Source organism: Amphiura filiformis, chromosome 13, assembly GCF_039555335.1.
Source record: "Amphiura filiformis chromosome 13, Afil_fr2py, whole genome shotgun sequence".
Classification (NCBI taxonomy): domain Eukaryota; kingdom Metazoa; phylum Echinodermata; class Ophiuroidea; order Amphilepidida; family Amphiuridae; genus Amphiura; species Amphiura filiformis.
Genome location: NC_092640.1, coordinates 61403994 through 61420452, shown reverse-complemented (window position 1 = coordinate 61420452; position 16459 = coordinate 61403994). Strand labels below are relative to the sequence as shown.

The following is a 16459-nucleotide window of genomic DNA, read 5'->3' as shown; positions in this document are numbered from 1 at the left end:
TATTATTGCCTTAAACAAAAAACAAAGAAGGCCCGAACTGAATTTGCAAAATTTAAAATGTTACACTGATCCACTGACACTTGGATATAAGACTTCAGACTCGTAATTTCAGGTAAAGCATGCATGGATTGATATGTTAAAGTCAGTATATAATAGACCTAAGTCTTTGGTGACAAAATGTCACGGGCCCTACATATCGACGGGCCGGCAGTAATTTTCACAGGCTTTTGGGCCAAGGAACCACATTTAAGCACTGCCTATAATAATCACAGGCCTATACTTAGGCTTACTATATACTATCCTGGGCCTACTCAATAACGTACAATTTAACCTTTTCCATGTTTTCTCTTCTTTTTCTTTCTTGTCAATCACTAAAACTGGTAGGAATTTGATATTGCGTCCTCTACCCTTCAGAAAGTGACCCTCCCTCAATACTACTTACATGCATAGGCCTACTAAATTATGTGCAATTTAACTTTTTCTCTTCTCTTCTCTCTTCAATTTTTCTCACTTTCTTTTCTTTTTTCTCTCCTTTCCCCCTTTTTTCTACTTGTCAGTCACTAAAGTACTGGGGGAAATATGATATTGCGTCACACACCCTTCAGAAAGTCCCCCACCCCCCATGATCGATGCACATGTTCGCCATAGGCCTACATCCGGCACAAGCGCCTGCGAAACCTTGCAAACACCTGCGGTATATAAACGAAAGAATAACGAACAAACCCAGGGTATATATACAGAACAGTACGAACACACATCGGACAACTTCCGAACATGTGTATTCGGCACACTCCGTTTCAAGTTTTGTGCATGCACAAAACTTGAAACGTATTGTCGACGGACTACACAAACATCACCTAACACGAAACGCATTTGGCGGATAATAGCAGGACATATGAAGAACATAAAACGAACATTGACGAACACTAACGGATTTGATAAAATACCATCCGTTTCTTATACGGAAGACCTATCCGGTGTAGTGTGACACTAACACGGTCTGGGTCAACGTACATCACCGAATGCAAAAATATGCTATCCGGTGGTGAAGGCCTCACAGGAACGTATTTGCAACGAACACGGGCCGAGTGCAACGAACAAAGAACGAACATGAACGAAAGGAGAGCGAACAAACTCCGGCAATATGCAGCACCATACGAACACACATCGGATAAATACCGAACATGTGTATTCGGTACACTCCGTTTCAAGTTTTGTGCATGCACAAAACTTGCCGACGGACTTACGAACATCACCTAACACGAAACGCATTTGACGGATGATAGCAGGACATAAAAAGAACATAAAACGATCATTGACGAACAACAACGGATTTACTAAAATACCATCCGTTTCTTGTACGGAAGACCTATTCGGTGTAGTGTGACAGACCTATAAAGAATACGATTGGATACGCTTAAACGTGCACTTCACCGGAGGGTATCAGCCCGGGGTATCAGCACACTTACAACAATTTATTTCGCTACATCAGAATCATTTACTTCAAGGGTGCAACAGAAGTTTAAGTCCGCTCAGAATTTGGCTTGTAACTATTTCCAAAAATCTCCCCATTGCACCTGGGTGGAGTGAGGCAATCGAGGTAAAGTATCTTTCCCACGTGCACGACACGTTGGCGCTGATGGGATTCGAACCCACAACCACATGCTACCTCACGATTACGAGTCAAAGCCTTTACCTCAGTGTCACCGTGCCCTTGATTTTATGAGCAATGTTTGTTGAATGATTATTTATAATATTATGTTTGTTTAATGCCTATTAGGAACAGTACGCTCTAAAATTTGTAATACAGTAGATAATGTGTATATTATAAGTACAAAAGCAGACTTCCCAGCAAACACACAATGTTTTACAGAACACGTTCAAATGTCGAGTCGTAAAAGGTATAAAACGTTTTAATAATGTTTAGAAAACATTTTTTTAAATGATTGTATGACCTTTATATAACCCGACATTTAAATGTTATTTATAGGTCTGTCACACTACGACGGACTGGATCAACGTACATCACCGAATACAAAAATATTTTATTCGGTGGAAAAATCACCAGTCCGGCAGAAGATTCGGTGGGATTTTGGGTCCGATTCCCGTTCGTCGCTCTATGCGTTGTGGCCGCTAATAATCCTGCAGGCGTCTTATATCCGATCGTTCAACGTCCGACAAATGACCGGATTTGGGGTCCGATTCCCGTTCGTTTCTCTATGCGTTGTGGCCGCTAATAATCCTGCAGGCGTCTTATTTTCGATCGTTCAACGTCCGACAAATGACCGGATTTGGGGGTCAACGTCCGACAAATGTCCGGATTTGGGGTCCGATTCCCGTTCGTCTCTCTATGCGTTGTGGCCGCTAATAATCCTGCAGGCGTTTTATATTCAATCGTTCAACGTCCGACAAATGACCGGCGAATCCGTCGCATGTGGCACCAACAGGGACGTCCACCCTGTCAGAAGAGTGGGGGAGGAGAGTGTGTTTGAGAGGGTTTTTGACCCCTTAGAGGCAGTGACGTAGCAAGCACTTTTTCAGAGGGTGAACAAAGTGGGGAAAGACAACTTTTAAGGGGTAAATTTTGACGAAAATTGTCAAATATTGGCTAATAAGTACAAAAGGGCTACAAATCTGATATATCAGGGCAACCAGCGTCCGGGGGCAATAGAGGTGAGAAACCTTTGGACAATGAAGGCCCAATTGAAGCCATTTGTCATTTTTGGATCAATTTTAGCACTATTATTGGGTACTATTTTAGTTTGAAACAGCCGCAAATTGGTGAAACGAAAGCCTAATTGAAGCCATTAAAAAGTTTTCACCATTATTGTATAATATAAACAATTGTTTTAAAAATAACACGTGGATGTCCATAGCAGAAGCAAAAAGGAAGACTTGTCCATTTTTGAAAATGAAGGTCCAATTGAAGCCATTTGCATGGGGACTGTAGGGCCTAGGCCTATTGTGTATAAATTTAGTTTTAAAATGGAAAATTTGGAAAATTGTTTTTAGTGCATCATTTTTACACTATTTTTGTCTTAAACAAAAAACAAAGAAGGCCCGATTTGAATTTGCAAAATTTAAAATGTTACACTGATCCACTGACACTTAGATATATAAGACTTCAGACTCGTAATTTCAGGTATAGGTAAAGCATGCATGGATTGATATGTTAAAGTCAGGAATAGACCTATAAGTCCGTCTTAAATACTGACTTTGGTGACAAAATATCACGGGCCCTGCATATGGACTGGCCGGCAGTAATTTTCACAGGCTTTTGGGCCAAGGAACCACATTTAAGCACTGTCTATAATAATCACAGGCCTATAGGCCTACTTAGGCTTACTAGTACTACTATCCTGGGCCTACTCAATAACGTATACAATTTAACCTTTTCCATGTTTTCTCTTCTTTTTTCTTTCTTGTCAATCACTAAAACTGGTAGGAATTTGATATTGCGTCCTCTACCCTTCAGAAAGTGCCCTCCTCAATACTACTTACATGCATAGGCCTAGGCCTACTACTAAATTACGTGCAATTTAACTTTTTCTCTTCTCTTCTCTCTTCAATTTTTCTCACTTTCTTTTCTTTTTTCTCTCCTTTCCCCCTTTTTCTTCTTGTCCGTCACTAAAGTACTGGGGGAAATATGATATTGCGTCACACACCCTTCAGAAAGTCCCCTCCCCCCATGATCGATGCACATGCTCGCCATAGGCCTACATCCGGCACAAGCGCCTGCGAAACCTTGCAAACACCCGCGGTATATAAACGAAAGAATAACGAACAAACCCAGGGTATATATACAGAACAGTACGAACACACATCGGACAACTTCCGAACATGTGTATTCGAGCACACTCCGTTTCAAGTTTTGTGCATGCACAAAACTTGAAACGTATTGTCGACGGACTAAACAAACATCACTTAACACGGAACGCATTTGGCGGATAATAACAGGACATATGAAGAACATAAAACGAACATTGACGAACACTAACGGATTTGCTAAAATACCATCCGTTTCTTATACGGAATACCGATCCGGTCTAGGTCAACGTGCATCACCGAATGCAAAAATATGCTATCCGGTGGTGAAGGCCTCACAGGAACGTATTTGCAACGAACACGGGCCGAGTGCAACGAACAAAGAACGAACATGAACGAAAGGAGAGCGAACAAACTCCGGCAATATGCAGCACCATACGAACACACATCGGATAAATACCGAACATGTGTATTCGGTACACTCCGTTTCAAGTTTTGCGCATGCACAAACTTGCCGACGGACTTAACGAACATCACCTAACACGAAACGCATTTGGCGGATGATAGCAGGACATAAAAAGAACATAAAACGATCATTGACGAACAACAACGGATTTACTAAAATGCCATCCGTTTCTTGTACGGAAGACCTATTCGGTGTAGTGTGACAGACCTATTAAATGTTTTGACCAAAACCAAAACGCGTTAATAACTCGTGTACAACGTTCTTTGGTTATTATACCATCAAATCATTAGGAAATGTTGAAGTGTACAAAGATAATTTACAAGTATGCGCAAGCGATTGAGCAATAATTGAAGAAGCTAGTTTCTAAAGTTTAATATAATTTCATCAAGACCGGGTGACTCGACTTGTTCGAACATTATGATATTTTATACATATTTGATCAAAATAGTTTCATCTTGGGGCCAATAACTCGGGTGTAACAACATCAACTTAAACACGTAATTACTATCATTATCAAATATTTACATAGATTAATTTAATTAATTTTGAAATTCATCAACAGTGTCTTCATCAGCACATGGAAGAAAGAGATGAGAAGGAACCACAACGACTTCGATCGGCCAAGTTTTAATCCGCTTATCTATTGACGCATGAAAAGAAAAGCTATCAATGGTACTTACTTTCATGTATGATCCATTTACCGCGATCGATGCTTGGCAAAATCATTACTGAAAAAATTTATAACAAACCCATCCACGAACAAACAAACGCTACCCAGAAGTAAGATTATGGAATTTCACTGATGCTCTGAACATGTATAGTAGCTTTGTTTTGGGATCTACAGTCAAACTGTTTTCTTGATCGTGTTGTGTAGAAAATGTCCTATAAAACATCGAAAAGGTAATCAAAATCGGCCGTTTTTTTGCTGAGTTTCATCTTTAGCAAATAAGGTAAGATTTTGGTGACTTTTTCGATGAAAAATAGATGTAAAATGTTCTTAAATAATGCACAATGTTCCGGTTGAGTCCGGTACATAAAACCTGTTTAATTCAATAGTTTATATGTGTATAATCGTAACTAGCTAACTCGTTTCAGTGCCAAAGACTGCCAACTCTGAGAAAAAGTCATCAAAGTTCGGAAAAATTGGGCAAAATGGAAGAAAAAGATGTAGGCCATCAATGACCGATGATCACGTCACCAAAGAAAATCCTATAGGGTGCTTGCACGGAAGGTCATTAGTTCAAATCATCCTTCACACACGCTCCAGAAGACATGCAAATACATGGAATACAATACCAATCACCTATTTAACGCGGGGTATTGATCAAAGTAAATCCTCATGAATAACAATGTCAACTAAATGTCGGTAAAGGGAGTGGACAAAGTGAATGCGTTCGTTGTGGTTCCTTCTTATCTCTTTCTTCCATGATCAGCAGTTGTAAGTTGTAATACGTTTCTTTATTGTAACGCCAAAATGCCTTTGGGTCTTAAGTTTTGATACTAAATTGTACGAAGTCATATGTTTTAATACTAAACTTTACGTTTTACTCAGCTAGTTTAATGCTTACTGATTTTAGATACAACTTGCAAAACAACCCCAAAACATTTAATGTCGTCACCGTCACACCAAAGAAACAAAGCCAAAAGTCCAAACGAACCAAGAAGAAATGTTCTTTCACGGGTAAAAAAACTTGATGGAATTGTCATCACAGACAAGAAGCTCTTTTCCGTCGTCTTTGATTGCCATTCCCCAGGGAGATCTGACTTCCCTAGTCAAAGATTCCAATATAGTCACCTGTGAGAGAGTAACGGTAGACTGCTGGAGGTCCTTTGTAGCTGGCGACGAAGACTTCATCTTGGACAACGCATAATCCTGTAGGATAGAAGTTACCTCCTGGTGGAGTGGCGAAGGTGTGGAGTTGAGTACCTTTGGTGTCGTAAATGTGAACCGCGCAGCTGCTATAGTCGCTGACAATAACATGGTCATCTGCAGTGATAGCAATGAAGTATGGACACAGATTGTTGACCTTAAAGCCGAAATGAAAGCCAGATGTGCGAGTATCATGGATACTAATGAACCGATTAACACTTCCGATATAAACGCGACCCTTGATATCAATGGCAATACCGTATATTGAATTCTCCTCAGAAAAACTTACGCCATACGGATTGCGAATACAGAACGTTTTAATACAACCCTGCGATTGAAAGGCATCCACGAATTGAGTTGCGTTCGTAATGAAGAAGTCGCCATTTTGCGCGATTGCCAAGCCCCATGGATTCGAAACGGGAGACGTTTTTTGGCATGTTTGGCGACGACGCATGCTACTACTAGCCTACTACTTACATCGCTAGTTGGGATCTGCCTGGTACATGTTCCATTTTCATCAAACATTCGAACATGAAAGCCACTGGTATATGTAGCCACCGCAATTTCATTTTGGTTGACAACTATTACCCCGTTTACATTGAGCAAAAGTCGTAATCGAATTCACTAAAGTCGTAATCGACTTAAGTCGTATCATAAGTGTAAACAGGTACAGTCGTAATTAGTCGTAATTCAAAAGTCGTAATTCCAATGATGACTTGTATCATCATTCATTTCAAGTGAATTCGAATAAGTCGTCATTAATTACGACTTTTGCTAATGTAAACGAACACGTTGTTGAATTCGTATTTACCTGCCGTTACCATTGGTAACAAACGAATTCGATATTCGTGAATGCGAATTTGAAATCGAATTAAGCCGATGCAGTGTAAACACCCACCAAACGAATTAATTTGCGGTCGTAATTCAAAATACGGCTTAAGTCGATTACGACTTTTGCTCAATGTAAACGGGGTATATGTATCTTCCAGAACTGAACTGTCCGGATGCGATAGTCTTTCCCTGAGTCCATTGCTCGTAAAATTGTTCGTAGATATTGAGCGAACCAAGAGTACGCAGACCGGTATCCAGATTTTTGCTGGGTGTGAATTCAACAGCACCCATTGATTTACTGACAGCTTTTGGGTTCAACTTAAAAAGTTGTTGCATGGTATTAGAGAGCGATGAATACATTGTGGCTACATCATGCTCGGATCCGTTCTGTGTTATCTGTTGTGCCGTCTCTATCGCGGTACAAAGACGCGCTTTCTGAAATTGCAAACTATCTCTGTGTGCTTCTATCTCCTTTCTTCTTTTTGCATCTACTTCTCGTATTTGTTGTGAAAACTCTGTTGTGATTTGTTTCATTTTCTCCGCGAATTTAGATTCTGCCTTCTCAGCTGCCCATTTCAACACACTGTTGGCTACATTCAAATTGGCTCCTAATTCTGTGTCAGCGTTTTCTCATCTTCCGCCGTGGCAATATCAATAGCTTTGGGAATATGCCAGAGGATGATTTAAGGAAGCCCCATCGTGCACTGTAAAAGTGTTATCACTAGAGTTTCAACTGCCACTTTACTTTTCAAATCCCATTGAACTCTGTGCAAAAGATGTTGTTTTAGAATTGCCCGTGTGTCATTATTTCTTGGTCGATTTCAGATCTAATTAAGTGATGTATGCATGAAGGATAATTCACACCTCCTGTAACAGTATATAACATAAAATGTGAAATCGACCAACCTCTAGAAGGTGTTTTTACTGTAAATATATCTGTCCAAATTCAAATTTAACCATGCACGTGTGTATTCAGTGGGCGGGCAGTGGTGTCGTGTTCACTCACACAGCTGTGCTAACCGCAAGACTTGCTGGGAAGTGCTTAAATCATCCTCTGGGAATATGCTGTACTTGCTTGAGTAACTCTTGAAGTTTGCCATTCCTCTCTTCAGCCGCACTCTTCAGATCAATCTGTGTATGATCGGGACGCGGGTGGTCTACGACGGTACAATCTCGGCACATGGGTTCGTCGCAAGTCTCACAATAGAACCGCAAAACTTCACCCGTGTGCTTGGGACACATCTCCTGTTCAGGCAGATTGTGCATAATGAACTTTCCTGTGTGCAGCTCTCCAAGTGTAAGCACGTGGTGCTGCTTCAAAACTCGCAAAGATTTGTGGATGTCCACACATTTCTTACACAAGAAATCATTGCATTCTACACAACGTCCAACAGCCTGGTTATCAGAATTGTCGCATGAGGTACATGGAATCTTGGCATCTTCGTGCAGTTTCTTCTTAAGCTCTTTTCGCTCTTTCAATTTATTGACGAAGAAGTTGGTCTTAAGCTCTTTCACACCACCCTTTGGTAACGGAAAGTCCTCGCGACAATTTGGGCACGAAATCGCGTTCGTGTATTTTTCTGGATTTTGCTTTGCCGAACTTTCTGACCAACTGGATAGACATTTAAAGCAGAATGTGTGAAGACAAGGTAACGCTTTAGGATTGTCAATAACAGCAACACAAATGCTACACTGGACAAGGTCTGAGTGAGTTTCTTCGGGTTTGAATTTCGAATCAGCCATTTCGTTTGTTTTGGACTTTAACACAAAACTAATATTGTAAATATGCGTATTGCCCGTTGTATCGGTCAAGTATTGTTTTGTGTACGTAAATCACCCACTGCAAACCACTGTACTGCTATCTGTAAAAAATAATAATAATAATAATAATAACAGTAATAATAATAATAATAATAATAATAATAATAATAATAATAATAATAATAATAATAATAATAATAATAATAATGATAATAATAATAATAATAACACTTAATAATGATAACATTTAATAATAATAACACTTAAAATTAACACTTAACACTTCAAATTTAATAATAAATGCACTTAAAAGTGCATAATTTATTATTTCTTTAAAAGAGACATTTTTGGGCAGGAGGATCTATTTTTTCTTCTTCAAATTCCATACTTAGACATAATGGCAGTGATAGCAGATAACGCTACATAACGCAACTTAATGCACCATGATCAAAGTCGCATTGCATCATAAAGCTTCATGAGTGCATTCTTTTATAGCTTTTGGGCACAATATTTCATTTCGATGTTACTAACGGGTCATTTAAACCGCCTTAAGTATTTCTCTTGTTTTGGATCCAAATGTTTTGAAAAATAATTGAATTTTGGTACTTGCTTAAAAAGCGAGCACTAAAAATGGATTATGTGGCCCATCATGTACCCGTCACCGAGATAGTTATCATTTATTAATGATATTAGTTTCAAGCCCGGTCTCGGTCTCGGTCTCGGTTATTATTATAGCGTTATCATTTTTTTATTAAGTGTTATTAAGTATTATTATTATCATTTTTATTAAGTGTTATTTGGATACTTAAAAGTATTATTACTTTTAAGTGTTATCATTATTAAATTTTAAGGGTTTTAAAATTTATTATTAAATTTTAAGTGCATTTATTATTATTATTATTACTTAAAAAGTCGTTCATATATTATTTCGAGATAATTTCTCAGCAAACACAACCATGACAACGTGTTTGAAACGTTAGAGAACTTTTCCCCAAAAAGTTGCCATGAATGTGGACTTTAGGAAATATTTTAAAATAATAGTTATCAAAAATATTATAAAAATGTTGTCTAAATATTATTGTTAGCTGTTTTCTGCCAAACGTTAATGTTAAATGTCTTTTTTTCGACTTTAAAATAACGTTACTAGAATGTACATTTTAATGTTATTTGGTAACCTATTTGTGAGTCCTTTCATGTTGGCACTTTTTGGTATACTTATGATTATTTGAGCAAATGTGCTAATGAAATTGCTTAGAATAGATTTAAACCCCGGGGGGTCACTCCCATTGTGGCCTGTACACCATCCGCGATAATGAAAACGCGTAAAAAGGGTAGTTTTCGTGGGTAAGCACGATACGCGCGTAACGCGTTTAGGGTGTCAAAAACATGAAATATTGGAAAAAAGGGTAGCAAAATTGCAATTGCTAATACACGGAAATGAAATTTAGGGTATGAAATTTGATGCAAGGAATAAAATCCCTGTTTAGGGTATTGTTTTAGCCAAGGGTTAAATCCTTGTTTAGGGTGCTTTTCAAAAGTTGATTATCGCGGATGGTGTACAGGCCACAATGGGAGTGACCCCCCCCCCTAGACTGCTGCCCTCAGTCGTCAACCGTCTGGATTGACGACTGAGAAAACTACGTGGAAAAAAAGTGACGGATTTTGCAACAGGATTCCTGTGGCATAGAGCATGCGCAGTTGTGTCCAAATTGACCTTTTGACCGAGTTTGTTTTTAGAAGTTCAGAGCGCGATCTTGTCACAGCGGCGCGGTACAGCGACGCGGTACACGGGCGCCGCTAGTCAATCGCGCTACGGCGCACAACCAAAGTCGCATTGAATAGTTTTCAGAAGTCCGTCATGATATTGGCTGTAAGATAATCAGTCGTCACTACGAAGCGTACACAGTACATGCGAAGTGTAGACGGCTGATTGGAATTAGTCTAGACCCCCCGGATTTAAACAGAACTGGATTCTGGATATTGAGATAGTTTCATGATGAGACAGAGTTTGTTTACAATAAATTCATGCAATGTCTTTAACAGTTACTAATTGAACCTAATTGAAAATAAATGAGTAGGTCCTGATGTAAGATTGAGAATGTCAATTGGGTGATTTAGTTCATCTTTAATGATTCAATTAATGAAAACTGTCTGAGCAGATTTGCTGGCAGCAGAATGTAGGTATTTTGCCGGTCTCGAACCGAGACCTCGAGTCCAGGAGGTCCAGACCGAGACCAGGAGGTTAATTATTAATAATAATAGGAAAGTGCTTATTATAGGAATGGTCTACTAGAGCTATGTGTCGTCTGTCAAGTCACCAACACCAAGGATGTCCAGATGCGACACCTTCCGATACCCGGGTTCCGATAGCGGACGATGGGACCGGCTTGCAACCGTGACACGCAAACCAAAAAATAGATGGTAGTGTTAATTTGAAGTTTCCTTCCATGATGCAGTCATGTCTACAGTAGAATTCACCACGACCTTTGCATGCATGAATTAAACCCCATTAAAAGCTATTAAATCAAGATAACACTCATTGAAAACAGCTCAACTATGTTACCTCAGATCTTTTCTGGTTAAATCCACACACACATGTGTCTGTTATGAGCAATGAGCTGGTATTATAGTTTCAGTTGGGTGAACGATTATAAAGCAAACGCAAGGTAACAATTACTGTGTGGCCTTTGTTCACGAAATCAGACAATACTGTGCATATTGTTAACCACATTCGTGAAAATGAGAAACATAATGGCTGTGGGCCGTAACACGGTTTGGAAATAATTTCTTCATATTTTTTGGTGTTGTCTGTCATTTACATATCCTTCCTAAAACACCAAAGTGCGAATATTTCCAAACACCAAAATTAGCTAAAATTTAGAACATGTTACAAAACTATATTTTCTAGAATTTCAGAAGAGTACTTTTAATATTGGCCGGTTATTGTTCACACAGTGACGTTAACTAGGCAATTACCCATACTTCTAACATACGCTATTTGTAGAGGTTACGCGTCTTGAGCACTGTGTATTGTGTATAGGAAAACGGACAGTACCTGCAGTATGCACACTATTGAGCTTCATGCACAAGGGAATACTTACATAATCAGACGATTCGTACCCAAAACTACCACCATATTTATATCGTGTGTGATGTACAGTGGCATTCATGATAATGGTAGCACAGCTGCACAGCGCAGCTGCAGATGATGCTCATAGTGCGCAATGGTAACACCTGTTTTCCACCCATGACAGTGTATTCATGAATATATTGATCAACTGACATCATCACCGGCGAATTCTGCAAAAGAAGGTTAAAGCACACTATTTAGGGGCCAAGATCCTTTGTATCTTTTATGATTCAATGATACATTATTGTGCTATAAAAAGTTAGGCATGGGACAAGAAGCTACAATAGACGTGTTTAGATATTGTGTTTATATATCTTAAGAGTTTTTAATCCCAAACACATTGAATATATTCTTGAACTTATTCTCCAAACGCATTACTATATAATCATTACTGAACTTTTTTTTGTACAGGACATAATAATAGAAAATTTATTTTTCTAGTCCATTAAAAACGTTCTCACTGTATGTGGACGTTTCAAAGTCTAGTACTTCTTTTTTTAAACTATTGTTGTTGTGACGATCTTCTGTTTACCTCTGAGAATGCGCAACAACAACAATAACAACAACAATAGTGTTGAAAAGAAATGTGCTAGACTTTTAAACGTACAAGGTGAGTACTGTTTTATTGGACTAGAAATAAGAATGTTTACCCAGCAAACACAAAACGTTTTCGACATCATTCGCAAAAGGTTATAAAAGGTTGTCAGAAAACGTTTAAATGTCGGGTTATATAAAGGGTATATTAAGAGTATAAAAAGTTTTCATAACCTTAAAAAACATTGTTTGATAATCTACTGCTCAGCAAACAAAAATGTGTTACAGAAAACGTTTAAATGTCGGGTTATATAAATGGTATAAAAACGTTTTAATAACATTCCAAAAACATTCTTGAAAACTTGATACAAAACTTTCTAAACAGAATGTTATTTTTAGGTTGAAAAAATATTTTGCGAAAAATGTTTGCCCAAAATATTTCCAATAACGTTTTTAAAAACGTTTTCATGACCTTTATATAACCCGACATTTAAATGTTATTAAAAGGTTTGGAAAAAAAAAAATTAAGAACATTTCTGTGTTTGCTGGGTTCAAATATTTCAACATAATGTTATTTAAGTATTGACACAATATTTGGCAAAAATGTTTGCAAAAATAGTTTACAATAACATTTTTGAAAACATTTCAAAATATTGTTGTAGTGTGTTTTCATACAAAACGTTTTAAAACGTTATCATGACCTTTATATAACCCGACACTTTAATGTTATTAAAACGTTTTTAACTAAACCTAAAGCCAAAATATAACTTATTTAAAACGTTTTTAAAACGTTTTTGTGTTTGCTGGGTTAATTACCACTATATAATCATGAGCTATTCGTTTTAATTCTAAACACATCTCAAAATGTATTAAAAAATTTTAAACCCTATATAATACATTACTGTTTGGATCTGAAGGCGAGTGGAATGGCCGGAGCCATATTTGTCCAGTTTTAGCAATTTATTAAACAAACAAAAAACTTCTTAACTTCAGTGTTTTTTCAATTTTTTAAAATCCCAAATCTGGGTTGGTCGTACTCGCGCATCGCAGAACATAAGTCAATGACTCTTTTGTTCAAGACGCGAGTCCATCAAACTGAACCAACCGGGATCAGAGACTGTTTAAATTATTTGGAAAGCAGCACAGCTGTCTTTTCTTAGCCTCATCTGATCATTGGCTTAAAGCCACACATCGAGAATCATTGTTTCACAGGAAAATAGCAAGAGAGTAGCATGAGTAGGCATAAATTTCCCCTTGAGCACACAGATAGTCTTGTCATTAGGGTCTGATTTCCCCATGTCAACTGACTCAAATTTTGTTTTTTTCCAGTGATGATACCATTCCTGTTTCAAAAATAATAACTTTCAAGATTTTAGAGGTTATTGATAAATCAAGTTACAGAAAAATAAACTCGCACCAACTTAAAAATATTTCTCTGTAGACTTTAATATCTTTCAGTTTGATTGCTATCAAGGTTGATAACAATTGTGATTGGTGATCAAATAAAATTGCCCTTTTCATGATTTCGAAACTTATTCGTATCATATTATCAAGATAAATATGATAATGACGAGCACTATTAAACATCTCAAAAAAGTAACTAACCCCCTTTAAATACTGACCATTATTCAAAACGGGCGATTGTATTACAAATCTGTAAAATGCGTTGGAAGCATAATTTATTTCTGCACATTTTGACACCTCATTTGTAGCAATTGACGTCACAGCGTACATTTAAATCAATGTAACCCAAGATTTGAAAGTTGCAGTAAATTGTATTGATTTTGAATTCAGTATAACGGAAAGAAATCTGTGTAATGATATCTGAGTGTTTTTGTATTGTATGTAAGTGCAACTTTCAAATCTGGACCTCACTACATTAAATTGACCGGTGTTTTATTACTATCGTATCAAATAAGGTGTCAAAATGCGCAGAAATAAATTCTGCTTCCAGAATTCTGATTACAGATTTGTAATACAATAGCCCCGTTTTGAATAATGGTCATTATATGGGGGGTTAGTTACTTTTTTTTAGATGTTTATATACTCACTTGACTCACTTATTATCAATTACTGTTTGATTAGTATATAAATAGAAAAACGAAATGATATACATTATGAATCCAGCGCGCGAGTTCAATAAGCGACCGAAAATTATTCATTTACACACATCATTCCGAATCAAAAATAATTCGCATCTATAGTAGCGTCATCCATAATTCATGTATTCCATGTCCAAATAAAAATATATTACGCTAAAGGAAGCGATTCCAATGCTTAAGGACGTTCTGTGTGATGCGTACGGGATACGCATCGGGAGACAAGATGTGTGCTTTACGCGGCTGCATCACGCGATATAACCTGGTCTGATTTAATCCGGATCTTATATGATGCATACCGAAATACTTCAAAAAGAATAGTGAGAGTAGTAGTTTAAATAGTCATTTACAAACTTAATCGGCCTTTTTAACCTCCTGCCCCTAACGAAATTACTTTTATATGAAGTCATCGAACTTTTGGTTTGTTCCCTAACATAGTTAAACTTTGACCAACTGGAAAGCATTGCATACATTATACTAGGGCTCGAGTTGTAGTTTCGTAGATCTATAGACCGCCAAACTCGAGGAAGAAGTAACGCAGATCCTGAACATAGAATAACAAAATGGCCGATTCAAAGTTACTAGACCTCGAAGGAACTGCTAGTAACGCTGATCTCGTTCAGTGTGGCATTTGTCATGCCGCTATTGACAAACCTAAGGCACTACCATGTCTTCATACCTTTTGCTTGAAATGTCTCACAAGTTGGGCTCAAAGCTCGGCAAAGAAACACCCGGATAAGTACAAGGACGCGGTATCGTGCCCCACCTGTCGCGAGGACTTTCCGTTACCAAAAGGTGGGGTGAAGGAACTCCGGACTAACTTTTTTGTCAGCAAATTGAAAGAGCGAAATGAAATTATGAAACAACTGTACGAGAAAGATGTCAAGATTCCATGTACCTCGTGTGATAATTCCGACAACCAGGCTTTTGGTCGGTGTGTAGAATGCAACGATTTCTTGTGTAAGAAATGCGTGGATATTCACAAGTCGTTGCGCATACTGAAACATCACCACGTGCTTACACTGGAAGAGCTCCGCACGGGAAAGTTGATCATGCACAATCTGCCTGAACAGGAGATGTGTCCCAAGCACAAGGGTGAAGTTTTGCGGTTCTACTGCGAGACATGCGACGAACCAATGTGCCGAGATTGTACCGTTGTAGATCACCCGCGTCCTGACCATACACAGATAGACCTGAAGAGTGCGGCTGAAGAGAGACATGACAAAATCCTAGAGTTATTCAAGCAAGTTGAACTAATTCCCAAGCTATCGATATTGCCACGACGGAGGATGAGAAAACGCTGAAAGAATTAAAAGCCAACGAGAAGAAAGCCATCAGCCTGTACAAGAAAACAGCGAAGAAGGCATAATCGGAATTTACGCAGAAAATGAAACAATTGGTGGCAAAGAGAAGCAAGGAGATAGAAGCACACAGAGATGGCTTACAATTTCAGAGATCTCGTCTTTGTACTTCATTGGAGATGACGCAACAGATTACACAGAATGGTTCCGAGCATGATGTAGCTACAATGTATTCATCGCTCTCCAGTACGATGCAACGAATGTCCAAGTTGAATCCAAAAGCTGTCAGAAAGTCGATGGGTAAAGTTGATTTCACACCAAGCAAGACTCTTGACAACGGCCTGAGTTCTCTCGGTTCACTCAATACCTACGAGCAATGGACTCTAGGAAAGACTATCGCATCGGGACAGTTTAGCTCCGGAAGATACATCGTTCTCAATAGAAATGATGACATAGCAGTAGCTACATACAGCAGTGGCCATTACGTTCGACTTTTTGATAAAAATGGCACACCCACACGGCAAATTCAAACTAGCGGTGCAGGTGGACGCGATATAAGGAATCGTTCGTATCCATGGGGTCTGGCAATCGCGCAAAATGGAGACTATTTCATTACGGACGAAAATCCCTATGTTAAGATTTTCAATGCGCAGGGAAATTTCAAGCAAAAGTTCGGTGTTCAGAATCCTAACGGCACCTGGT

General features: G+C 38.3%; 1 protein-coding gene across 1 annotated transcript; it reads left to right on the top strand.

The window, feature by feature from the left end:
• Positions 1-15019: 15019 nt before the first annotated feature.
• LOC140167820 (E3 ubiquitin-protein ligase TRIM56-like) lies at positions 15020-15760 on the top strand. Its single transcript, XM_072191112.1, has one exon. The coding sequence runs from the start codon at positions 15020-15022 to the stop codon at positions 15758-15760; it is 741 nt and encodes a 246-aa protein (XP_072047213.1).
• The last annotated feature ends 699 nt before the right edge of the window (positions 15761-16459 follow it).

Excerpts from the sequence above, each read along its gene's own strand:
- LOC140167820 (XM_072191112.1), top strand. The coding sequence starts at position 15,020 with ATGGCCGATTCAAAGTTACTAGACCTCGAAGGAACTGCTAGTAACGCT.